The following is a 24,954-nucleotide window of genomic DNA, read 5'->3' on the forward strand; positions in this document are numbered from 1 at the left end:
GATAGCAGAGAGAGAAAATACAAGAAATTAAATAATGTCATAAAAGATTTTATTTAGATGACTTGAAGCATTTTAATTGGATAAACTACAAATAATATGGTGCACCTATTTTATCTAAAAATTTCTCTCTTTAATTAATATTATCTTCTAATTAAAATCAACCTATCTTTTTAATGAAAAAATCAATCCATCTTCATTATTTTGAAGTTATATATATATATATATATATATAATTTTTCTCTACAATACAATTAATAATAAGAGTATATAAAAGAAAATTTTAATGCTATTAATTTAATTCATTGTAAAGTCTTCCATTTTGAACCAACACTATTATATTACTTTGATCCTATTCATAAGAAAGAAAATATTTGTTTTAATCTTATTTATAAGGCAGTTAATAATTATTGTATTTATTTTTATCATTTTGCTCCTTTTAAATATTGAAAAGGTTAAAAAATATTAGAGTATTTTATTTTTAAAGTAGATATATTTAATAGGAATAAAATTAAAATTTTTTAAATTTTAAAATTAAAATAACGGATAAAATTTTTGTTAATTTTATTAAAATATGCTGAAAATAAATTATAAATATAGGAACATTCTATATAGAGAGGATTGGAGTAATTAATTGGCCCTATAAACTTGGATTTACTAGTACAATGTACAACTTAATGACATTAAATGCGAAAAGTAAATGCAAAAAAGTGAAATCACCACCGATTTAGGCTCCCTTCGTTAGAAAAAATCGGGTCTTTGTTACAAAAAGCGAGTAACTTTGAACTGCATTACTATCATATACTCATTTTGTTGGCCGTTACATGGATGGATATAAAATCCATAATATTAATGTCTGGGTTACGAAGTTAAATTGCAAACATGGATTTAATCTTCGTACCCCAGCGAGGAAGACCATTCATGATTGAAGTATGGTTCTACGACACTGTCCTTGCCATCAAAGAGAAGATTGAAAAGTACCAAGGCATTCCCGTCTCCATGCAAACCCTAATCTTCAAGGGCCAAACTCTCCCAGACGACGCCGACATCGAGAAATGCGTTCTCCTCAATAACTCCCGCGTTCAGCTCCACATCGCCGCCGATTTCTTCAAGACCCAGCCCGGCAAGACAGAGGAGTTTTCTCCGGCGCCCTCCACCGTGAAATTGCTCATCAACGTGAAGACCCCTTCGTCCAAGGTCTACACCCTAGAAATGGACGCAAACGACACTGTCTTGAAGCTGAAAGAAAGAATTCAAGAAATCGAGGTCGTTCCGGCCAATAACAGGCTAGCCGTCCATTTATCGGGTAATGAATTGCACGACCATCAGATGTTGCTAGATTGTGAGATTTGTGAATATTCTGAGATTGAGGTCAGTTTGAGACCACTGCCTATTGCCGCGCCGGCGACAAGCAGCGGGGCTAACAATGGGGGTGGAGGAGGTGGCGGTGGAGGATCGAAGAAGTTGAGGGTGATGATTCTGACTAAATGTGGGAAGAAGAAGATACCAGTGGATGTGAATCCAAGTGATAACGTGGGAGAGTTGAGGAAGGAGCTTCAGAAGTTGCATCAGAGGAATCAGCTTCCTCTTCCTTCGGATGGCTATTTCTTCATTTACGGGCAGAGTGTGATGGACGACGATAAGTCCTTTCGGTGGCACCAAGTTGCTCAGGGAGACACCATCGAAATCTTCAACGGAAGCGTCACTGGTGGTGGATCTTAATATTCATTGAACTTTGAATTCGTTCCTGAACTCTTCAGCTATGTATTATCTTTGTTCTTTTTTACTTATTTCCACATACAACACATATAGATAGATATAGAGGATATGGTTCACTTACAAATCATCTCCTTTTGATCGGCACCCACCATCATCTAATATTTTCTTTTTTGAGAATAATATTCTTTAAATCCCTAAAAAATGTTGAAATTAAATAAGATGAAAATGAGAGCAACTAGCGTCAAGGGAGTTTGAGGCCTAAGGCGAAATAAATAAAGAAGCCTAACATATCATAATTTATCGATCCTCATATGTTCTATTTGACATTTTTTACAACTAAATAATAATAAAAAATTAAACATTTAGTGTTTTGTATTTTAAAGAATAAAGCTTGAATTAAAAAGGAACAAACACAAATGATAGCAAGTAGTACTGAGACAAAAACAGCCCCTACTTAATGGTGTATGCTCCAATGCTTTGGTTGGATCCAAAAATATCAAAAAAAGATTGCAGCAAAAAAGGGGTTTGATGACTAATACTTTTTTTTAAGGCTTTAAAGTAGAAAAAAGAAATGGGAGAAAAGTGGAAGAGTGAAAACGAAAAGTTGAAGAGTTAGATATGAGAATGGAAATTGTAAAAATAAATAAATAATAATCAGTAATCAAGCTGGGGCCAATCCAATTACTAAATGTTATTTTGAAAATAAGAACAGGTTTTCAATGAGAGAAAGAATTTGAACTTAACTCTTTTCATTTAGCATTTATTATACAACAGTACAACTGTGTCTATTTAATCTACACCGACCAAAGATATTTAGGTTTTTTCAGGGCCCTAAGCTATTGTCTTATTTGCCTATAAGTTCCCATGGCCTTGATAATGAAAGTAAAGTTTGGCCAAATAGGAGCAGATGGAAAAACCTGGAAATTTAATTTCATTGAATACGCATGCATAACATAATCACCACTTATTTCACGCCGAATAGGTGCTAATCTTTTCTTGCCTGTGTGTGTATGTATATATACTAACTGAAAGAACAAGAGTTGCAAAGAGGAGGAAAGATAATTGAAGCCCACCATATATATGATACAGAAAATGAACTCGAGAAACAGGATAATCTTATGGCAAGACTTTGTATTTTGGATTGTACGGTAGACAATTTATCCAAGGTATTTCTCAGCATCCTTCAGTTCTTCTATTCCACACACGTCTTCCACTTTTTACTTAACATTTGCCAGTACTATTAATTTGATATAAAAATTATCTTGCTGGGAACCATTTTTGCAGTACTATTAGTTCTTACAGTGAGAGGGGGGGGGGAGAGGCATCCTTAGTGTCCTGCGCCAAAATTATATCTAAATAAGGGGCCGGGAGGGGAGAACAAGGGATGAAAACCCAACAACATAAGAAAGAGCCCGTTTAGAAAGCATGTCAGCAGTTGCATTCGCATATCTTGAAATTCTTCGAGTCTGAACCACCACACTGACGAGCTAGAAGCGCTCGGATTTCACCGACAAACATGAGCGATTAGGAGGAGTGTTACCATTAATTGCAGCAATGGCTTCACTTGAGTTAGATTCAAGGATCAGCTTTCCATACCCAAGGTTCGAAGCCATTTTAAGGCCTCACATGCAAGCCTAGCGTTCAGCATAGATTGGGTTACTGTCATTCATTTTAAACAAAAAACCTGCTCGAAAGCCTCTATTAGAATCACAAATCAGGCCCTCACAGCCAGCAACATTCAAAAGATAAGAGAAAGCACCATCAACATTAAGCTTAAAACGGTTACTCATAGATGGATTCCAAGGGCCACTTAGAATGGGTCCATCCAGTTTCCTCCATACGATACTATTGAGCTTACTTTGGTTACTTCGTGAACGTGTTAATAAAAGTTAAGCTTTGTGCATCAATAGAGATATTGGATATAGATTTGTATATGTGGAAGATTTTCTTGATTTGTCACCTCCAAATGAGTTAACAGGCTATTGAGAAGCAAGAGCTCCAAGGGACACCTTAATATCTATAGGCCAGAGAATTTTCGAAGTTTAATTTACCCTTAATTACTCATCCCACGGTACACATGCACACACACACACTTGACATATTCGTCACTAAAGCCATTTCTCCACACATCGATCACCCACTCTTTTTTTATCAAGGTAATCAAAGGCCTCATGCGCAATGATGTTTATCACTGAGACCACTAGCTAGGAACGTCTTCTGATCATCATCAATTTCCATCCATCCATTAACAACTTATCTACTTCAAAAAATCATACAGACGACCTAGTGGTCTAAATTGTCCAATAGTCTCTTTTCTTTATAAGTCTCTAGGTTCAGATAAACCATCTGGCCATGGGTTTGATACTTTTATAGAGTTGGAAAACTATAACTTTGACCTCTTACTTTGTAACCATTCTAACTAACGCAATGTTATCTTCTTTAGTTTCTAACCAGTAAGTCTTAAGATTGTATAGTTCTCATTAATTCTGACCTATGGTCAGCAACGAAGGATGAAATAATTTTGAATTTCTATCATCTGCAGCACTAGACAATATGTTCTAGCCAGATCTTTCCCATTTTGCAGTAAATGGACAATGTTTTAAATTTTTATTTTTATATGGCTTTGCCATGTTGCCTTTTACTTCGAATACACACACACATATATAATTTCCTCGCTATCCCAACGCTCCTCTATTTTCTTATAGTCTTGCCCTTCGATCCATATTCCTTGCTCTTCGATCCATATTCGCAAACTCGTCCTCACTAAGACATATCCCATTGTGCTCCTTGCGAAATCCTCGCCATCTCTCAATTAAGGGTGAAAATTCTCGTAGGTCCGTCTTATCAATGGAATTGAGAGGAAAGTGACCCTTTTCAAAAGATTTTATCTTCCCTTGAGTCATCGATACTAGACGTGAAGATTATGAAAGAGGTACTGGGATCCAATTCTTGAGCCATCTTGATTCGCCGGACTCCATTGCAACACGCAGAGACGGTGACCGGCTTACAAGGGACGGCGCCTTGCATTCTCATAGGCCGCGCTTTGATAGCAATTTTTTTTTTTTTTAATCACACACACATTGAAAACAATTTTATTGTAAGCATGTTTAGATATTAAATGTTTGTACCTCTTTTAATAAGAATACAAACCTTTAATCCTCATGTTATGAAGGATTAGCATTTTTTACTAAATATCTAATTTGATAACTTTGAATTCCGTAATTCAGGCTCAAAAAAAATTTAACAAAATCATAATTTTTTTAATGTTCAGTCTTATTAGGGTCAGTCCAAATAAGCTAACAAAATTCGACGACTAAGCCTAAATACTCAATAAAAATTAAAATAATATAAATAATATATTAAGTATTAATTAATTCTTTAAATTTTAATTCATTTTATAATAAGAGACCATATATTTGATATTATAGATATTTTATAAAAACATTTAAAGTATTCACATTTTTACATTTTTATTATTTTTAATCTATAAAGCATCTAAAAAAATATTTGAAATGCATCTTAATTTTAAAATTTTAAGACCCACAATTTTTTTAAGAAAAATTAAGTCTTCTACATTTTATAAGTATCCCAAAAATATATTTGACATTTTTATAATATAAAAATAATTAATTTTAAAATAAAAATTGAAATTTATTTTTTAAAAATTTTAAAAAATCCAACAATTTGGGCCGGCTCAATTGAGGCGGAAGCTTGAAAAAGTTAGAGTTCAGTTTGACTTTTCTGTAAATTTAAACTTATTTGGGTTTCCCCGAACTGAGACAGTCCAGGTAAGTCTGGCACTCCATAAATGCCGACTCCAGACAACTTAATACACTGGGAAGACAGGAACCATGGATTTGTTAGTAGAGGCATGGGAATCCAATATAAAATACAAGGCCGATTGAACATGTAAGACAGGAATTGGGCCGAGCAAGAGTTGATGATTTGGTTTTGAGGGACCTGGTGAGCTGGACCCACTTTTCGTGTTTTTTATTTTTCCTTTTTGTCTTTTTAGCAACCGCCTTTACGTGCCTCCACTATTTTTTGGTCATTTCAAAATAATTATAATGATAATATTTTGGTGAAAACAAATAAGAGAATCTATGTAATGTTATCCCTTATCATAGATGGTCCAACTCTTTTGCCCTCCACAGCCACAGCGATGAATGCAAAGGAACGAGGTTGGTAATTGGTATTCCACTCGACTAGAATCAGAACCGTTGATGCCCTTCATTGGATAGTGATCGTGTCCTCAGTGCTAAATTTAAAAATATGAGTGATTTCATTCTATTCATTTTGTCATTTTCTTTATAATCCTATTAATTAATGATGAGTAAATATATACTCCCTCTGTTTTTATATATATAAAAAACTGTATTATATAGTTTAAAAAAATTAATTAAACATAATAATTATGTTTGAAAATAAAAAAATTAAACTAAAATGCCTCATGTTAATTAACATAAGCATGCATTAATTATTTTTGTCAATGTAAATTATGAGAGGTGATTTAAAAAAATATGTAATAAATACTTATTAAAATAGGTGATTTTGCTTATATAAAAAAATAAACAAAAAATGAGTTTCTTTTTGTTTGTGTGTGAACAATAAATATTAGGTGTGTCGGAGACATTGAATCTCAATTGATAATAGAAGAGTTCCGAACTCCCTTACCACAATTCACTTGGATGTAAAAGATACATAAAATTTTGATAAAACAATTGTTTTGATTTTTATTGAAATGTGAAAAAGTTACAAGTCTAGATTGAAGATAAAAACTAACTGATAAAACTAAAAGCTAAAAGTATAAAATGTGAGTCTTTAATTAAGTGTTGATTATAATTTTTTATATCTTCGTCTTCTATTTATAGTATTAAAGTGGTAGTAACCTCTCTCTTAAATCTAGAACGTTTTACTTAAAAATCAGGGATCCCGCGAGATTTATCTTTGACAATGCCAAGGCCAAGATCCAAGACAAGGAAGGCCAAGATTTATCTTTACTCTAGATCAGTAGAGGCTTATCTTTGTCGGAAAGTAGCTTAAGGATGGTCGTACCCTCGCTGATTATAACATCCAAAAAGAGTCCACCCTCCACCCGGTGCTTCACCTCCGAGGAGGAATACAAATCTTATTAAAGACTTTGACCAAAAGACCATCACCCTCGAGGTGGAAAGCTCAGATACTATTGACAATGTGAAGGCAAAGATCCAAGACAAAGAGGGAATCCCACCGAACCAACAAAGGCTTATCTTCGCTGGTAAACAGCTTGAGGATGGCCAAACCTTGGCTGACTATAACAACTAGAAGGAGTCTACTCTCTATCTTGTTCTGCGTCTCCGTGGTGGTATGCAAATTTTTGTGAAGACCCTCACTGGGAGACTATAACCTTGTAGGTTGAAAGCTTTGACATAATTGATAATGTTAAGGCTAAGATCCAAGATAAGGAAGGTATCCCCCGGACCAGCAGAGGTTGATTTTAGCTGGAAAGCAACTAGAAGATGGACGCACATTGGCTGACTATAACATTCAGAAGGAGTCCACACTTCGCCTGGTGCTTCGTCTCAGGGGAGGTATCCAGATCTTTATGAAGACTCTGACAGGCAAAACCATTACTCTGGAGGTTGAGAGTTCGAATACCATTGACAATGTAAAGGCAAAAATCCAGGACAAGGAAGGAATTCCACCGGACCAGCAAAGACTGATCTTTGCAGGGAAGCAATTGGAGAATGGTAGGACCCTTGTTGACTACAACATCCAGAAGGAGTCCACCCTTCACCTCGTGCTCCGCCTTCGTGGAGGATTCTAAAATATTGGGGTGCTAGTTGCAGTGAGTGGTAGTTAGGGTTTGTAACCGTTAGAAGAACTTGTTAATGGGCGGGTCCATGGTGGCCCTTTAAATAATTTGGTTATGTTTTCTTTTGAACTTCGTGAATATTTCAGTCAATGCTGAGTACTACATGTGTTGTGCTCTATCCGTTGTTTTCGTTATGAATATGTTATGTTTCATTCTTTCTGTGTCTTTTTTCATAGAATTAAGTGACTTTGTCACCTGTGGCTTGGTTTCTTATCTTATTGGAGATTGAAGATCGCCTTAATCATTTGTAGGTTAAGGAATAGGGGCATTAGGATGGCCTTTACTGCATTAGAATGATGACGAGAGCATGCCGTCGGACTTGCGGCTGGTAAGGAAGAGGGAGAATGCTGTCGGTTTTGCAATTGGTGAGGAAGAGGGAGCATGCCATCAGACTTGCTGTTGCCACCGAGGAAGAGGTGAAAGGTAGGCTTGGAAATAAAAAAAATATGGCACGGATACTTTGTCCCATAAATATTTATTCCTAAGAAGTGGTAGCCATTTGTCTGGTCCAGGGAAGGATTGCTCGTTACCTCATTTAAGGTAATAGGCCAATCCATGGTAATGGCTTTTCATTTGTGCCAAACATCAAAACCTTGTCAATTCCTCTTCGATTCCCATTCCACCTAGCCCATTCCATCACAACAAACATGACTGAAGTGTAGAAGGAAGGTATCGTTGGGAAAGAAGAGAAGCAATCAATATGAGAATATTATGGGCCATGATGGGTAGGTGTTCCATGTAATCTGAGGGCCACTCATGCCTCTACCTGTCGGTCTCTCTGTCGTGTGATATTCTGCCATTTGTTTTGCTTAGCCCCTAGTTTCGGCTTTTATTATTTTTTGTGTTGAAGACAGTCAATTTAGTCCCGTTCTCATTTGAAAAAAGAAGCCGAGGAAGTGCCCATTCTATTTAGCTAATCGATGATAGTCTTGAAATGTATTTTACTTGCGTGCCGCTGCTTAGGCTTGTTCGTCTCTACAAGGTATCCTTATCCATAATGTTTAAGAACGAATATATATGTATATAAATAATTCTTGAAGGACATGAAGAGAAGTATTAAGTTGGCAACATAAGTTGTTGCGGAGCTATTGATGAATCGTCTCCGTTTATTTTTTTTCTCTTGACAAACGTATGTGCAAGGAAACAAAAGGGGAAAGGGATCGTATCAGTTAGTGTTTGACTGATTATTATTAGGAGCTATCTGATTGAATGTAATTATAGCTATTTTACATCTTTTCATCTGCTGTCATAATAATGTATTTCTGAACTTTATCTAAAATATTATACATTTCACAAATAATCTTAAATTTACACCTTTTTTTTAAAAAGAATCAGGCCTCAGAGTTGAGATATTTAAGATTATAGGGACCAAAATTTATGTAATTGGGATCCAATTTAGAGCTTTTAATCTGAGAGCCAGTTCCAATTTAAGATTATAGGAAATTAGGCATTGCAACAATTTAGTCTATATTTTCTGATGTTTGGTTCTCAATAAGGCTCCCAATTTCAACAAGATTCATCCCACAGTTTTGATGATTGCCATTTGTTGTTCAATTAATTAAACCTTGCATTTGATTTTGGTCTCCTATTTCTCGTGTACTTTGTTCATATTGAACGATTGATATAGTTTTCATTTCCATTCCTTTTTTTGCCTATGTCCTTTCTTTGCAGACTCCTTTAATATGCCCCTGACACAAGTGATGTTTTGGCCTTCTTTATGCTGAGAAACGTGAATTTTCGATATCCTCATATACATTACAAGAACTTAAGACTTTTTTGCCTACTTGAGATTGCATGATTGTAATACAAATAATCTACTAAACAAAATCGCAAAAGGAAAATATTATATAAACAAAAATAAAAAATAAAATTTTCATATGTCACCCGAACTGTTTTTTGCACAGATTAAATTAATAAACAAGTCAAATAATTGAATATCAAAAAAAAAACTCACATAATATAAAAAATTAATGGGTTAATGAGCATTCCAAACTCTGAACTTTTACACAAATAATATCTTGATCTTAAACTCTTAAAATATACAAAAAAAATTCTCAACTTTTAAATTTTAGGCACTTGAAACTTTACCATTAAATTGGAGAAAATAACCTTTACTTTTTTTTTAGTGAATACTACTCAGTTGAATAGTAAAAGGGACGTATTTATATTTGATTTTTAACATAAACAATGGTACATTTTATGTATATAACAATCAAATACTACTAATTGTGGCCTTGAAATTTAAGAGACTAAAACAGCAAGCTTCAGGCCATTCTTTTGCACAAAAGAAGAAAATAAAAGAAAAAGAATGATGGGTGAAATAAATTGTGGATTTTGTCCCAACAAAATTGAATTTGGATAATTTCTTTTGAATATAAAATTTGATCATTATCTGCTGTACTTGAGTTGATGAATAATAAAGGATAAATCCCCCTAAGAAGTAACATATTCACAACCACAATACTTATTTGAAAGTAAAAATAAAAAAAAATTATGAATAGGTAATTACATATAGGATATAGTAGTTATTCCATGATTGAAAAATCAATGACAGAAGGACCAGATTCTCATATGCTATTCAACCAAGATATGTACAGTAATCAACCAGGGGAGATTCTCACATGCTATCTTATCTGAACTAACATCATTCTCAATCTTGTGGGGTGTGATTTTTTGAGGTCCAAGACATTCAGCAAAGAAACATGCATCAAACAGCTTGGCATGGTGAAGGAACAATGGCATTTTAGCTGCAATAAATACAAATCAGCACTTGCTTATACATAAAAGTGTAAGTTATCAACTTCACAGAGTAAAGTTAGAGTGAAAAATAACTATTCATGAAGTACTCCAATTTTCACTTTTGATCTTGGTATAATTCAACCTTTTAAATGATGATGATCAATCTATACCAATAAGGTTCCACCTTCCTTCATTCAATTCACCCAACACTGTTGAGTTTACATGAATTTTAATATTCCCCCAAGTTCCAACTGTGAGTACTTGTGAATTTAGCATTCTCAATAGGACTATGCATATTTAGATTTCATCAAGAACTTTAGGAATATTCCTCACTGCTTTTGTGTTTCTTTCTGGTTCTGCAAATAGTAGTTTTGGGAGTTTGTTTTTGCTGGAGAGAATGTCACGAACCAGTGACTCCTATCTCAAGAGCAAAATGTATAGGCATTGAATGTCTAAGAGGCTAAGAGAGAAATTCTAGTCCTCAACAGTAACTTTGTTTGCTGATCTTGTCTGTGATTCTCGAGTATCAGTTCATTTCAACTTGTACAATTTATTTAATGTCATTAACAGTAACCAACAAAAAAGTTATTAAACATCTGGCTTTGTATCTACTTGCCCTCTCAAGCACAAGTCTTTTTTATATCTAAGAAAAAAAGTAATATCTAAAAGTGAAAAAGCACAAGTTTTTTTATATCTAAGAAAAAAAGTAATTTAAAAGTGAAAAAGATGTTTGATAAAACTGATATGTTTTACATGAAATTCTACTATGAAAAAGCTATATCAAAATAAGAAATCCACAGCAACCCCCAATGAGTTTTAACTTTAAGTCTCAAAGATAGATCTGTCAAGCTTCCATGTGTAGAAGCATTAAACAACTTCATCATTGAAGGACCAATTTAGAATAATGTTTATCTCATAAAAATAAATAATCAGCTCACCACTTTTTTATAGGGTAAGGGATAAAAATATTTTAAAATTTTTCTAAAAAAGTAGTGGGTACTCTTACCTTTTAGTTGGAGCAATTTAGCTTTAAAACTTTAAAAAAGGAAACAAGTTTACTTTGCCATCAGTGTGGCCATTTGTTTGACTGTTACTTTGACTTCCAATCACTGGCATTTTTTAAAAAATTAAAAAAAGTTTAGAAAGGTGCCCCTTTCTCTTTTGCACAAGTTTTGAAATTTAAAACTAAAAAAATTGATGCACTTAAACCAAAAGGAAAAACTAAAAATGTCCTCATAGAATTCACTAAGTAGAATCAAGATAACTAAGTAGAAAATGGCATATTATAGAATTTACACCATTCAACCATGATTGAGGAGGAGAAGCAAATTGAAAAGGTAATTAAAGACCTAAAATTAAGGACAAAAAGTTGGAATCCAACTAAACAGAGTAATGAGAGGCATCAGGCATCCAGTATCCAGTATCCAGCATAATCTAAACATTTCAAAACAAGAATGATAAGGGCATGTCCTGAATCAAATGGGAACCATAGACTATCCTTTTTCTTCCTCCACGTGAGTGCCTCATGTCCCTCACCCCCAAACCTTCACCGTCATAACCCATATGTAGTTGTTCAGCCTCCTTCAACTCCCCAGTCTCATATTCAAGCATCAGAGTACAAGCCCTTATCGTGATTGTCACAGCAAAACACATTTCCCTAATTAAGCAAATTGAACAAAAGTGGAGAAACAAATGCACATGGATTCTCCTCTTGCAGTTGCATATGAAAAAAGAAATATATACTTGGATTCTGACTAGATCTAGAATTGAGCAAGCAAGGACAATAAATTATAGAATAAAGTTACCTTAAGGTATAGAAAGGATGAGTTCAAAAGAGAAATCACAAATGCAGAGCGCACAAGTAGAAGAAGATTTCTTAAGTATAGAAACACTTTCAATGAAGAACTCGCCATTGTCTCCGTCCCTTTTCTTCCTTGATCTCTTCTCTTCTTGTTGTAACATTCTAGGAAATTAACCTTTAATTATTTGAGTACAATGAGATTATTTAAGTAAATTAATGTGGTGTGTGATTACAAAGAGCTATTAGATGTTTTAGGTTGTGATTCCAACCCTATGATTGAGTCCAAAGCAAAGTTAGGCCACCCGAACCATTAAATAGGAGAAAAACAAGGAGGAATGGCTTTATGCCATATGTTGCAGTGCATAAGTCATCAAAACATAAACCAAGCATCTTTATACAATATATCGTGACAAGTGTGGCATGCTCTACGGCACATGGTCTAGAATTTGTAGAAATAAGAATACGAATCAGACTCAAAATAGAAAAGAAACAAAAGAGGAAATGAGAAAACTATGAAAAGCTCTACTAGGGCTTAAAATTCAAAAGCATTAAGAGTATTTTAAAACTTCTAAACACTAAAGATAAGTCCCCTAAATGTTTATCCTCCTTCCATTTTTCTTAATTTTAAGATTAGCATTTGTTTGAGAAAGATAATTTTTGATTCATAAAGGCTATTGGGCCTGAACCTATTGACTGAAATAGAGTTAATGGAAATGGATTTAGTTATTTAAACCTAACACTTATGGCTTAATGAGTTTTTGGTTGTTAGGATTATTAATGTCTGAAAATCCCTCATAAACAATTTATATGGGAGTTGAAAATGCCATTAATGATTGATAGTTCAATGGGGTTCATGTAAACCAATGTGAGTTAAAAAAGGCCAACAAACCCTATGGGCATTCTTGTATATGAATAAGTTAGATATTGAGAATTTATCCTAATATGGATAATGATCATTGTTGATGTGAATATGTAAAGTGATTATAACTTGGCATGATTCAAGCTTTAAAAAGCTTTGGAAGTGTATATTTGAGAAGTAAACTTTTGACCTCTCAAAAATTTGAGATAATTGAGAAAAATATTTCCTGTAATTTTGTATGTTAATTAGTTATATAGTTGTATAAACTATGTGACATATATGAAAACATTCAATATAGATGTGTGCTTGTGTCATGATAAATGATTGTGATATAATGAATTAACTTGTTGCAATGATAAATTGGAAATTTGTGAATTGGCATGTACATGTATGATACACTGTTATGTGATAATTTAAATGATTATGAAATGATGTGAATATATGAAGACCAAATGGAATTGCATGATGTATTATCGCTAGGAGTTCAATGATGTGATATGATGTAGAGTTCAATGATCTATTGTTATGTGAATATGTGGTAATCGTAGATGGTATGAGTACAACAATGATATTAAACATACATGTATAGTGATTATTTTGCATGCTATGAAGTATTGCATTTTAACATTGCATGATCATGTAGGATGAGAATTCATTTCAAAAGAGGAGTTGTGAGTTAAAAATTCACATGATAAGGATACTATTAGAGCTTGATGGTTTGTCTAGATATATTTATAATTATTAGCCCACTTGTTTGATAAGGGATTGTCCCATTGTGTAATAAAGGACTTGAACCTAACTCTAATTTCTACTTATTTGATGAGGAAGTTAGTACAAGAAGAACGACACCCCCATAGAATGAGATTTGGAGAAAATCATGACCCACAAGTGAGTTAAGCAACCTTGGCTGGGTAGCTTCTCACACATAAATAGCTAGGATAGTCTTATTACATGGATGAACCCATTGTGAAATAGCCCATGGTTTTGTGTTGGTAGCATAAAGAGGATATAAGGAAGGTGTGATCATGCAAATCGATAGAAAGGGCACATGGTTGTCTATTTTGTGTCCTTATATTGAAATCATATGATATTATGTGATTAATGTCATGATTTTGAAAAATGAAATCATGAATGCATAAAATACATGAGTGAGATGATATTTTGCCACTTGTATTGTAATTAATTGATATGCATTTGTATAAGTTAGATTCATCTTGATTACTGAGTGATTGTACTGACTTCTCTCTCTTTAATATTATAGAAGTTAGTTCATCAAGGCAAGAATGGGAGAAATAATCTGAGACTTAGGACATTTATTCTAATTTGTATGCCTAAATTATTTTGAGTTTATGTGTATAACTATTTGTGATATTACCAACTAGGAGACATCATATTTATGCTTACTTACACCATGTGAATTTGAGCTAAGTTGTGTATTTTAGGTCTTAAATTGTGTGTGTATTAGATTGTGAAATCTTAAAAAGGGTTAAAACACTAGTGCAAGTGGAAAGTGAGTAAAAATATAATTGGTGTTGAATGATATAATAATTTATAAATTTGAGACTCACTTCTATTTTTGTTATTAAAGGGTTGAGCATTAAAAATGAAATAGATATATCATTTGTATGATGTGGTGTATAGTTAACTATAAGTCTATTGAGTGTGGTCTATAGTGAAAATTGAGCTTTGGCACTTGGATTGAAATTGGGACACCAGATTTATGTTTTGATTGAAAAAGGAGTAAATTGAGAAAATAGGTGTTCAATTTTTGTTTGAGAAATAATCTAGTTGTGAAACCAGTGCCATTAGTTAGGGTTAGAAAAAAGCTTTTTATAAACACCTAAATCACCTCAATCAAATATTAGATGAAAAAATAGGGTGCATTTTATTGTTGTCAATAGCAACAGATGCTATCAGCTTGTGCAATGTACCATGACACATGACGCTTGTGCCATGGCACATAACACAAAGAAAAACATGATATGGTGCATGTAACACATGTCACAGCGTACCTCTGCTTTTCTGCATTATTTTATTGTTCTCCAATTGAAATGCAAATACTTTGATATATATTAGTATCTATTCTTTTGCAGATATTTCTATTTTGATTTTTTTTATTTATATAATGAAGTGTTTTAAAATTTAAAAACTTGGGATTCTATTATTGTAAAGTTTACAATTAGTAATCTATTTTACTTAGCCCTTTATTTTCATAATTTTTGGAATTAAAAGGAATTAGTAAGGGAGACCTTACATTGATACCTTCCAATCAATCCCTGAGTCATTCAAATCCCGATCCCATTTAATAATTAGCTGAACTCCCACCATTCAAGATTGAATAGTCAAGTAAACCCCTTAAGATTCAATTCTCTCCTTGCCATGTGAGACTGTCTATCTGTCTGTTGCTCAAAGCCGCTATTAAGTCAGTCAAGCCCAACCTGTCTCTTCATCTGTTACGTCACCGAGTCATGTAGTTTACTGTCATCAATCTCACCAAGACCAGCTTGGAGACGTTGAATTTGCTCCCTCTCACCTTGATTTGCATCACCGAGGTTCAACATTTCTCTTTTACCATGTTCCTCACTTTTCATGTCCCTCGTGATACTTGGCGGAAGAAGAGGTTCACTCGGCCACTTGGACATGTATTTTTTGTGTGGTTAAAAGTGCTAGGTAGATGCCAACATGATGATTGAATGGTCAACTTGACAATAAGGTAAAATTGTACTCTTTTTTAAAATTTTAAGGTGATATCACTACTTTTAAAAAGTAAGAATATCATTGTTACTTTCAAAAATACTTTCAAGACATTTGTTCTTAACCCATTTTTATTAGCTAAAGGTGCATTTTGTCCTAAAATATTCGGCAAGAAGCACCTAGTATCTTAAATTATTAGTTAAAAACAATTTTTTTGTTAAAGTAATTCAAACAAGTTATTTTTACCTTTACTATCAATTTTTAATATTAACTGTTAGAAGATGCTAACTAAAACTTCAACATTGAGCGTTAGATAAATGGGCAAAAGCTTGCGTTTGAATAGTTAACGAGACAGCATCACCTAACAGCATTGTTTTCAAGTTTCAACACATGCCTGGGCCCTCCACACCAAGTAATCAACAGTGAAAATTTCACGGATCATTTTGTAAGCCACCAATCTTCAAAATGTCACATTCATATATTCCTTGCATTACCATCTCACCATATACAGGGAGGCTGCAGTTCTCGTTAACCACGCCATATCAAATCAAAATCGTATATTGGTGAATTTGGTTCTCGTTAACCTGATTGATCAGAGCCACCTGTTTTGACGACAAGAAATGGCTATTAATACCAAGCCTGTAAGTGGTTCATCTCACTCTCTCTTTTGCCTTTTCATTTACCTTGTTGTCCCAATGGCTGCCTCAGAACATTCTTCCACTGATGAAGCCTTGGAGAACCTTCAAGGTATTCTTTTCAAGACCCCCACTCTTATCATATTTAGTACTTATAATCGTTTTTTGCCTTGGAGAACCTTCAAGGTATTCTTTCAAGACCCCCACTCTTATCATATTTAGTACTTATAATCGTTTTTTTTTTTTTTTTGCATTTTATGCTATTCTTTAATCTTCTTTTGTCACATGTGAGCATGACTATTCCTAAGGATTTACAGATAATAACTTTCTCAAGTCTCAGCCATGCACTTTGTTTGGCTTTTATATTGAACATTCCCTTCTTATACCTTAAGGATGTTTGTTCCTTTACAGAGGAGACCAGCAAACAATCAAAGCTAGAATTTTCCAGCGATGAGGAGGAATTGATTATCAGAATGTACAAACTAGTTGGTGAAAGGTTTGTTCTATTTTAAAATAGTGACGGATATGCAGATTCAACATGTTTATCCTTAAAGCTAAAATTCCAGTGCTTCTATCAGGTGGGCTTTAATAGCTGGGAGGATCCCTGGAAGAACAGCTGAACAGATTGAAAAATACTGGACTGCGACGTACTCAACAAGTGAATGAGATGAATTTAATGTTTGAAAGATACTGGACTGCCACATACTCAACAAGTGAATGAGATGAATTTAATGTTAGCTTCATTTTTCCTTATGCATGACAATCTCTGCCTTTGATTCAGCTCATTTCAAACTTTGTTGTGTCACTGTATCCGTGTCAGTGTAGTATCATATTACTGATCTTGTCATGAGCTGATTCACAATCAGTGTGTTCTATGATTTTTTATAAATTCAGTATGCTCTCTATGTTGCATGAGATGCACTTAATATTATGGGTGGGTGGGTGGGTCTGGTGAGAGATCTGTTTAAATATCCTCTGTTAACGTTTCAGAACCTAAAGGGATGACTACAATCAGGAAATGCCAAAACATGTCACTTTCCTAACCACAAAAGCAGAGAATAATAATAATAATAATAATAATAATAAATATAAAGGAAACTTTTTCTCTTGCCCGAGAGACAGTCACTTCACTGTGACAATTAACTCGTTGGCTTGCTTGTATTGAAAGGAAAACACATTAAATATGCAAGCAAAAGGATGGAATACCAAAGGCGGATGTTATGGCCTTGGGAGTTGCTGAGAAAGCATTTTACAAACACCTCTTTGCGTTTCAGGAAAAATCTTTTCCTTTTTTTATTTATTAATTCAAATGATAATATAAAAAAATATCATAGAATCTAAGGAGAATTATATACCAGTCTCATACAACACATTTAAATATCACAAGATTTATTGATTTTTCTTTGCTAAGTTTTTAATTAACTTTATAGCAGTTAATTGTATTTTGTAAAACTTCTAAATAATTCTTCCTAAAATCTATAATCTTATTATGGAAGGTCCAAATCCCACTTTACGCGGATGACAAATTTGTCTTCGGTGCTTATGGTGCCTGGTAAAATTTGAACCATCCTGATTTAAATCATTAATTTTATATTTTTACTTTATATTTTAAATAAAAATTTATAAAAATTATAAAAAATTTAATAAATCCTTTCATGACAAATCTCGTTTATATTTAAATTAAATAGTCTAATTTAATATTAAAATTAATATATTTTTATATATTAACTATACAAATGTTTTTTAAAAAATATTTTTAAAAGTTCGAGCTAGGAGATTATATTTCTTTTAATATTGTATTTATTAAAATAAAAATGTATGAAAACTATATAATCAAATATGGATTTATAAAGTACGTCTCGATCATTAATATATGAAAGATAAAAATTTTAATATTAAATTAGACTAGCCAAATTAATTATCTGTATTCTAATTGATAATAAACTATTCATTAAAGAAATTTATACAATCTTTATTTTAATAAATATAAAATAATAATGAAAAACATTAAATCTGAACTGTTCATATTAAAATCTAAACCGTACAAATCTTATCATGGTGGTTCTCATCACCGTAAGGGGACAGACACAAGATCTGCTGTTTTTTTGTTCTCATTCTCTCCGGAGAGCTTAGAAATAGTCATCCCTTCAATTTTATAACTGACCAAACAGAGACGGTCTGTTAAAGATTGCATTACAATTCGTTGGCATGTCAAAGTCAATTGTACACGCATGACATTGTAATAGGAAAAGGCCCTCTGGGGTCATGTGCTTTGGTTATCAAAGAATCCCTAAGCCCCCGATTTGGTCTCGCGATCTGTTGTAGCGAAGCGGATTATAACAAGCTCCGTGAAGGAATGCAAATTTTTGGTCAAGTCCGGAAACAGTAACACCATTACCCTGCAGCTGCGGAGCTTTGATACAATAGAGCACGTCAGGGCAAAGATCCTACTCCAAGAGGGAATCCCACCCCAGCCACGAATGCTTGTCTTTGCTGGTAAACAGCTTCGGAATGGCCCAACCTTGTCAATATGTGTGGGTCCATGGTGCCCCTTTGAATATTTTGATTGTGTTTACTTTTCAACTTTTTCATTGTTTCAGCCCTTCTTGCCTTTTAATAGAATTGAGTCGCTACGACCATTCACTTTCCCAACCACTAAGGCAGAGCAGCATCAAAAATCTTCTCTCTTCCCCAAGAGACAGCTACTGTGACAGGAGCAAATTAACAGTAAGCGGAAAACACGATAAATCTCCCAAAGCTACATATTAATGATGGTAGGGCTGAGGCTTAAGTAACTCAACACTCCTTAAACAAGGTTTCAAGTTCACCATCAAGCTTCTCGATCAAAAAAAAAAAAGGATAGCGCCCTCCTATTTGAGTCCCCACTTGAGTTAGATGTACATGATTAGTCTATAATACTGAATATACGATGCTTCTTTCCCAACAAGAGAAGGTGGGAGACAAGGTTGCTTATTTGTTCTTCTTCTTTTTGGTTGATACATGCTTATTTGTTTTTTACAGCTTCCAACTGGACAACTATTAGAAAAAGGTGCTGTGACCCGAAAAGACCACTGTTTGCAGAAGATTCATCATCCGAACATCCAAGCCCAACTGATGCAAAAAGAAAAAAAAAATCATAGAATGTCTGCCATGAGATTGCGTACTTCATGCAAGCAGGTTTGCTTTACCCAAATAAAAAAAATGCAAGTAGCAACTAAACTGCCTTCACTCCAGGCCTCGTTTGGTATGATAGAAGAGTTTTTGATGGAATCGGAATCGGAATCGGAATTGGAATCGGAATCGGAATCGGAATTGAATTGAGTTTTAAAAGTGTGTTTGGTATGAAGATGGAATCATGATATAATTTTAATAAGTATATGTATTTAAAATATAAAAAATCAAAATACCCTTTATTTTATTTTTTTAATGAAAAACTTAACAATAAAAAAATAAAGAATGTACTTTTAAAGCTCAAAATACCTTTTATTTTATTTTTTTAATGACACATAAGCTAATTCCATGTTGAGTTGGTGGATTCCATGGTCTCTACAATGGAATTGGATTCCATCAATTTTGATGGAATCAGATTCCTTCAAGAAAGCAATTCTGATATACCAAACAAGCCAACTGAAGAATTCCATGTCCAATTCCATTTCCCTTTTCACAATTCTGATGTACCAAACATGGCCAGTGTTTTTTGCTTTTTGCAATAATTTGTTTTTGTCTTCTTGACCCATGCCTTCACAATCTTCTTTCACATCTTCCTCAAATAAAATGCCTGCAGAAATAACAAGTTCTGAAGCATGGTGCTTAAAAAAGAGGGCGGCATGTAAACCCTTCACTGCTACAAAAATTAAAAAAATTGATAATCCAAAATATAATGGTTACTATAATAAAACCTGTCATATAAAGAGGAAGCGAAGGATGAGTTGAAGGAAATATGACGGTTAAAAACCTAGCGTCATATTCAGACGTGCCATGATGCTCCAAATAAGTGCGAACACTTTTGACATCTGACTTTAGATACATTAAGCGCGCGCAGCCATCTTGTTATCAATACCAAAATTTGTATCGCGCCAAAGAGAAAAACTATATGAAGGATGGAAGAGAGCAATGAGAATGATCTGAAGCACAATAATATTGGAATAGTGAATGTTTCTTTAGACATTAATTCATACCAACATTGCTTGTTTTCAATGTCAGCTTCCCCTCCTCAACTTGAATTCTTTCGTGTTTTCTCAGTCCAAGTTATCGCTCAATTCAATGTAACACAATCTCTAGTTTTGTATACTCGATATATAAACGACGCAGGGTGTACGTTATTGAAAACGGTCAAAACCATGTTTGTGCAGAAGCAAATCCAAGGGCTCCTTTTGCCGAAACACGGCGGATGTATTTTCAAGCAAAGTATGCTGTCCACAGGAAATCAATTTGCAACTTCCAATTTTAGTTCCATGCAACAAAAGAATTGGATCCTTCTTCAACTTTCATTCTTCCACGCTCATGGTTGCCAAACAAGGCAAAAAAATTGGACCTTTCATGTACATCATCTTATTTTAACTTTTTAAAGTTTTCTTACCTGAGGAAAACCAAATAGGCAAATACACAGCCATAAATTTGAGACTTGTTACTTTTTAAATATTAAATACAAAATCTTTTACAATTGTTTAATTAAATCGAATCATTATTATCATATCACATCAGATATTCATTGAGTGAAGAAGATTTAAGTCATGCTTACTGATCCAAATCTTAATTTTACAGTTACACTAACTTTGAATATAGATATGCTAAAGTGCACTTCACCTAAATTACAAAATTAAGGTGAGAAATGGATATAGAAGGGTGGACCCTATTTTAGATAATGTAGGTCCGATGACCAAATTTTTTATGTTTATCTTTTTATTTTATGTATATATTTTAGGTGAAGTGAATCCATAGTAAACACAAGGCACAATCGAACAAAAGTCTGTGTTTGCTCCATGTAAAAAAGATTGTCGATTTTCTAGGTTTATTCCCAGATAATAAGAGTGGGGTAACCAAACAGAAGACGAAGCGAAACAGAGATGAAAAGGGGAAAAAACCGAAGATATTTAATGTTGAGCTAAGTTTCTAAGCATCAACGATGTCTTGATCAATTTCAGCGGAAGCATAAACAAGCACGGGTTGTTCTTGTCTTCCAAGCTCGCATGTTCCATCTATGGCATTGTTCTTCCCCAGTGCCTTTAACGCCAAATGCGCCGCCTTCTGCCCCGATATCATCATCGCTCCAAACGTTGGACCCTGTCACAACAAATCATTCCACATGTTCATGAATCCCTCTTTTCAATCACGAGGCCAAAAAAGCTTTCTTTTAATTTGTTCTTTAATTCACTGATTATATATATATATATATATATAGATATATGATCGTACCATTCTTGGGGCTCCGTCAATCTCTGCAACTTCCATGCCGGTGACAATCATTCCGGGCACGACCTCCCTGGTCAATCGAACAATAGCATCCTCGGCAGCATTCATGTCCAGAGCCTTCATTCCTGGGACGCTGTCGATCATCCCTATGCTCTTCAATCTCTTCACTCCCGTCGCTCCGAACGGCCCGTCGTGCCCGCACGAGCTTACCACTACCTTCGCCTCCATCACGTTAGGGTCCATGCACGACTGAGTGTCGTGGTTCATCGACACCAGCGCCCAGTTCGTCACCACCCCTGCCACCTTCCCCTCCTTCACGATCAAATCCTCCGCCGCCACCGCGTTGAACAGCTTCACGTTCTGCCGTGACAGAAGCTTGCTCATGATAGTCGACGTGAAAAGGGCCGCGTGTTTGATGACCACGTAGTCCTCAGCCTCGTCGTACTCCACGCCGAGCTCGTCCAGGAACTGGTGGGCCGGCTTTCGGACCACCATGGCCGAGAAGAGCTGCCCACCGAGCCACGCGCCGCCGCCAGGGCTGACGGATTGTTCGATGATGGCCACTTGTACTGAGGGATTCTTGCTGAGCTCATAGGCGCAGGAGAGGCCGGCAGAGCCGGCTCCGACCACGATGACGTCGGTGTCGGCGTAGGTGATCATGTCGGTCATGTAACGGCGTGTCATTTCCCGGGAGACAATGGATTCTTTGATGGGCTGGAAGGTGAACGAATTGAGGTCGTAGGAGGGAGAGTTTAGGGACATTGAGATGGAGGATTTGACAGGCGTGAAGCGAGAAGAAACAGATGAAGGTATCTTACTGTGGAAGAAAGAAGATTTGGGGTTGGAAGAGATGGAGGAGGTTAGGGTTGCAGTGGCCATGGCAGCCATACTGTGATTTGGTGTTGAAATGAATTGAAGAAGAAGAAGAAGAAGAAGAAGGAAGAGATTGATATTGCGAAGTGAATAAGAAGGAAGGGGTTTATAAACAGAACGAGCGAGACCTTTCTGGGAAGACAAGAAGGAAATATCTGAATGAAAAATCTGAGGTGAATAGCTATGAGAAGGCGGAGATAGAGTTTGAACGGTGGAGAAAGGTGGGGTTTTCGCTATCAGGGGTAGTGGAGATATTATATCAGATATGGGATATCATATCAGCTTTTTCCAAAAGAAAAAAGCAGGTTCACCCCACCAAGCAAAAAGCAGTGAAAGGAAGGCGAAGAAAAAGGAGATGAGATGTACAGTAGTACCACATAAGTACAAATGAATCAGGTGATATTAGTGATATGCCATTTGTAAGTCACCCAGATTTATAAGATATTTATCTCTGTCATCATCTTTTGGTAAGGAATTCATCTTCATAATGTTTTAGGATTATGCCTGTGATTTCCACTTTGGGTGTCTACAGCTATCAGCCACAAAGAGCACGTCACAATCTGAGCAATGTATAGTAGATTAATAGGTGAATTCATTTTAATTGACTAGTTTCTAAGTTTCCGTAGATTGCATGAAATGGATAACACCCGTAAAATTTTTAGGTTAAGCTTTATATAACCACTTAAAAATATTATAAGATTTAAAAGACCCCGGGTTTCAGCTAGACTCTTACTCCCAAAAAGTATGATGGATCTCTAAAATAATGGGCTTCAACATATAAGTCATAAATGTAAACGCAAATGTCCTAGTAGCGATGCCAAAAGATCATCTAAGAATACACTTTCAAATAGCGCTGCAAAGTTATGTTTTCTTGCCAAATGGGCTTAACGCGACACCCATTCCCAACTATTATGTGTATAGCTTGAGTGGACAAATTGGGCCTATTGGGATATGGGCCAATTTACACAATAGTAAATCACCAACCTAAGATCATATAGGGGCTCCAAGGGCGTGTTTAGTAATGTTGTTTTCATCAGCTATCTCGAGAAGTCAACCAATATTAACGTTGACCAAGTCCAGGCACATGCACGCTTCTGGTGTCCGGTGTCATTCTCCAATAATTATAAGAACTAATGACTAGACACCATTGTGGAAAGCCACATTGCCATGTGCAAATGCTCAAAGGAATAGGGGCACAGTGCTGATGGATCCATAACCCATTCCATTCATCATAACGTAAAAGACTGCTCGAACGGACTCGAATATAGCATTAGTTTAAGGTAGAGTGACAGGACAAGAAACATGCACGCTGGCTAATGGCATATATGTATTGTTTTAAGCTTAAAAATAAAATGAAATGATTAAGTTGAATTGGTCATGGGATGCAGTGTACTCGAGGCCATGTGATAAAGTCTTGCACTCCTCGTAGATTGAATGAGACATATTTAATCTTAGACTTATCACATGGAGTGTGCAGTGAAGAAAAGCTAAAAAAAACGCTGATCTATATTTTCCATTAATTAGGGTTCGTGGCTAAAAGTGTTGGGGATGTTGGTTGGTCGGTCATCTTCTTAAACTTTATAAGACCATTAACCCCCATAAGCTTTGCTTTATTTGTTTCCTCAATCACCTCGATGGTTGGCAAACATCTTCTTCTTGGAAGGAGTGTCATAAATGGTGTCCTCCGCTAATGGCTCCGTCAATGTAAAAGGTAACGCTGTTTGTCGAGCTCGCATTCACGGTGATCAAGAAGACTGGATAAAAAAATTTTCTAAATACCTTTATTATTATTTCAGTATTGTTGTAGAATTTTTGGGTATTCTTGAAGGGTTCAATTTTTGTTAAAATCAACCTCTTTATAAAACCATCATAAAAATCAAAGATCTTAGAGATACTAGATTATTACATTTAACTATATTTTAGAGAAGTCCACAAACTAGCTCGTAGATCCAACTGTACTTAATAATATAGATATTAAAATTTTAAATGAATTATTTTAAAACGTAGAAACCTTTTGAATTCTGACTAAATTTAATTGTTATCTTTCACATGATTTTCCCCTGGTCTTTTTTATTAAAGAAGAAAGTATCGTATTACTCTCAAAAAGCAGCGTAACCCCCCGATAGATCTATAAAGCAAATACAATTTTACTTTCTCCAATGCAAGTACATTAATTCAGTGAAGAATTCACCATTGTTGCCATGACTTTGTTAGTTTATTAGTGAAATGATACCTAAAGATTTTATTAAAAATAATGTCAAACCAAGAGTTTTTAAAGATTTTAATACTAAAACATGAAATAAGATATACTGAATCTAGAAATTTTAATTGTGAAAAAATTATAATTTAATATTAATATTTTATTAGTTCT

The 24,954-nt window shown here is 34.7% G+C and overlaps 3 protein-coding genes and 1 pseudogene across 3 annotated transcripts; 3 read left to right on the forward strand and 1 right to left on the reverse strand.

Moving 5' to 3' along the window:
* Positions 1-850: 850 nt before the first annotated feature.
* On the forward strand, positions 851-1,719 carry LOC129286099 (ubiquitin domain-containing protein 7SL RNA1-like). Its single transcript, XM_054922125.1, has one exon. The coding sequence runs from the start codon at positions 880-882 to the stop codon at positions 1,717-1,719; it is 840 nt and encodes a 279-aa protein (XP_054778100.1). The 5' UTR covers positions 851-879.
* Positions 1,720-5,524: 3,805 nt separating this feature from the next.
* On the forward strand, positions 5,525-19,526 carry LOC129286101 (polyubiquitin 11-like; annotated as a pseudogene).
* LOC129286737 (MYB-like transcription factor ETC1) lies at positions 16,295-17,210 on the forward strand. Its single transcript, XM_054922744.1, has 3 exons — positions 16,295-16,410; positions 16,710-16,794; positions 16,877-17,210. The coding sequence occupies exons 1-3, from the start codon at positions 16,359-16,361 to the stop codon at positions 16,962-16,964; spliced, it is 225 nt and encodes a 74-aa protein (XP_054778719.1). The 5' UTR covers positions 16,295-16,358; the 3' UTR covers positions 16,965-17,210.
* A 1,731-nt stretch (positions 19,527-21,257) lies between the features above and the next one.
* On the reverse strand, positions 21,258-22,677 carry LOC129286736 (thiamine thiazole synthase 2, chloroplastic-like). Its single transcript, XM_054922743.1, has 2 exons — positions 21,714-22,677; positions 21,258-21,581 (listed from the first exon to the last, which is right to left on the reverse strand). The coding sequence occupies exons 1-2, from the start codon at positions 22,596-22,598 to the stop codon at positions 21,411-21,413; spliced, it is 1,056 nt and encodes a 351-aa protein (XP_054778718.1). The 5' UTR covers positions 22,599-22,677; the 3' UTR covers positions 21,258-21,410.
* Positions 22,678-24,954: the final 2,277 nt, after the last annotated feature.

The sequence above is a fragment of the Prosopis cineraria genome, unplaced genomic scaffold, assembly GCF_029017545.1.
Source record: "Prosopis cineraria cultivar Desert tree isolate PC_DT_omini unplaced genomic scaffold, ASM2901754v1 PC11, whole genome shotgun sequence".
Lineage (NCBI taxonomy): Eukaryota > Viridiplantae > Streptophyta > Magnoliopsida > Fabales > Fabaceae > Prosopis > Prosopis cineraria.

Coding starts and splice junctions, on each gene's coding strand:
- LOC129286099 (XM_054922125.1), top strand. CDS start 880: ATGGATTTAATCTTCGTACCCCAGCGAGGAAGACCATTCATGATTGAA.
- LOC129286737 (XM_054922744.1), top strand. CDS start 16,359: ATGGCTGCCTCAGAACATTCTTCCACTGATGAAGCCTTGGAGAACCTT. Junction 16,411..16,709: donor AGCCTTGGAGAACCTTCAAG/GTATTCTTTTCA, acceptor GTTCCTTTACAG/AGGAGACCAGCAAACAATCA. Junction 16,795..16,876: donor TACAAACTAGTTGGTGAAAG/GTTTGTTCTATT, acceptor TGCTTCTATCAG/GTGGGCTTTAATAGCTGGGA.
- LOC129286736 (XM_054922743.1), bottom strand. CDS start 22,598: ATGGCTGCCATGGCCACTGCAACCCTAACCTCCTCCATCTCTTCCAAC. Junction 21,582..21,713: donor TTGACGGAGCCCCAAGAATG/GTACGATCATAT, acceptor TTGTTGTGACAG/GGTCCAACGTTTGGAGCGAT.